This window comes from Pygoscelis adeliae, unplaced genomic scaffold, assembly GCF_000699105.1.
Source record: "Pygoscelis adeliae isolate BGI_AS28 unplaced genomic scaffold, ASM69910v1 Scaffold273, whole genome shotgun sequence".
Lineage (NCBI taxonomy): Eukaryota > Metazoa > Chordata > Aves > Sphenisciformes > Spheniscidae > Pygoscelis > Pygoscelis adeliae.
The window spans coordinates 354,012-354,966 of NW_008824416.1; the positions used below are offsets into that span (position 1 = coordinate 354,012).

General features: G+C 55.5%; 1 protein-coding gene across 1 annotated transcript in view; it reads right to left on the reverse strand.

The window, feature by feature from the left end:
* The window catches only part of EMX1 (empty spiracles homeobox 1), a 17,350-nt gene that overhangs the window by 6,352 nt on the left and 10,043 nt on the right, over positions 1-955 (reverse strand). The window contains exon 2 of the mRNA XM_009320893.1: positions 1-113. This exon is cut by the window's left edge and continues 4 nt beyond it. Within this exon, the coding sequence (XP_009319168.1) occupies positions 1-113 (113 nt within the window). The remainder of the gene's footprint in view (positions 114-955) is intronic.

Genomic DNA, 955 nt, shown 5'->3' on the forward strand with positions numbered 1-955 from the left:
GAAGGCCCGCTCCAGCCGCAGGAGCTGCGACGGCGAGAAGGCGGTGCGGATGCGCTTGGGTTTCCGGGCGAAGGGGCCGTGGAGGAGCAGGCTCTCCTGGGACACCTCGCTCCCTGCGGACAGAGAGCGGAGTCAGGGTCCCGCGCCAGCACCCCCCAGCCCCGCAACTTCCCCTCTGTGGACCTGGGGGAGGATGTTGGGGAGACCAGGGAGGACAGATAAGGGGTACTGGGGGGCCCTGGGCACCTTCCCCGACCCAAGCTTGCAGCGTTCATCCCCCCCGGGCACCGCGGTGCTGTGGCCGTGCTCCCTCCCCGGCTGCCCTCGGTCCCATGGTGGGGCTGGACACAGGGGCAACGGGAGGGGAAGGGAAAGGAGGGAGAAAGAAAGGGAGGGAGAAGGGATGGATGGGGAGAGCGGGAGGAAGAGGAAAGAAAGAGTGAAGGGGGGAAGGCAGAGCAAAACAGAAAGAGGGAAAAAGAAGATAAAAAAGAGGAGGAAGAGAGAGGCAGCCTAAGAAAATGACAGGGAAAAAAGAGACAGAAAGGGAGAAGCGAGAAAGAAAGAAAGAAAGAAAAAGAAAAATAAGATAGAAAGAAAGACGATGGAAAAGAAAGAGTGAAAGGGAGAAAGAAAGAAAGAGAGAAGGAAAGTGGGAAAGCAAGAAAGAAAAAGAAAGAAGGAAAGAAAGAAAGGAAGAAAAGACAGAAACGAAAGAAAGAAAAGAAAAATAAATAAAAGAAAGAGAAAGAAGGAAGGAAAAGAGAGAAAGAAAAGGTAGAAAGAAACGAAAGAAAGAAAAAAAAGAAAAAGGAAGGAAGAAAGAAAGAAAAGGCAGGACGGCAAGAAGGGAGGGAAGGGCAGCGGCAGGCAGGTGAAGGGCAGGAGCGGCGCAGGCAGGGGACCCGAGGCGGCAGCGGGCTGGCTGCGGGCTCCGGGCGGGAGCGGGGCCGAG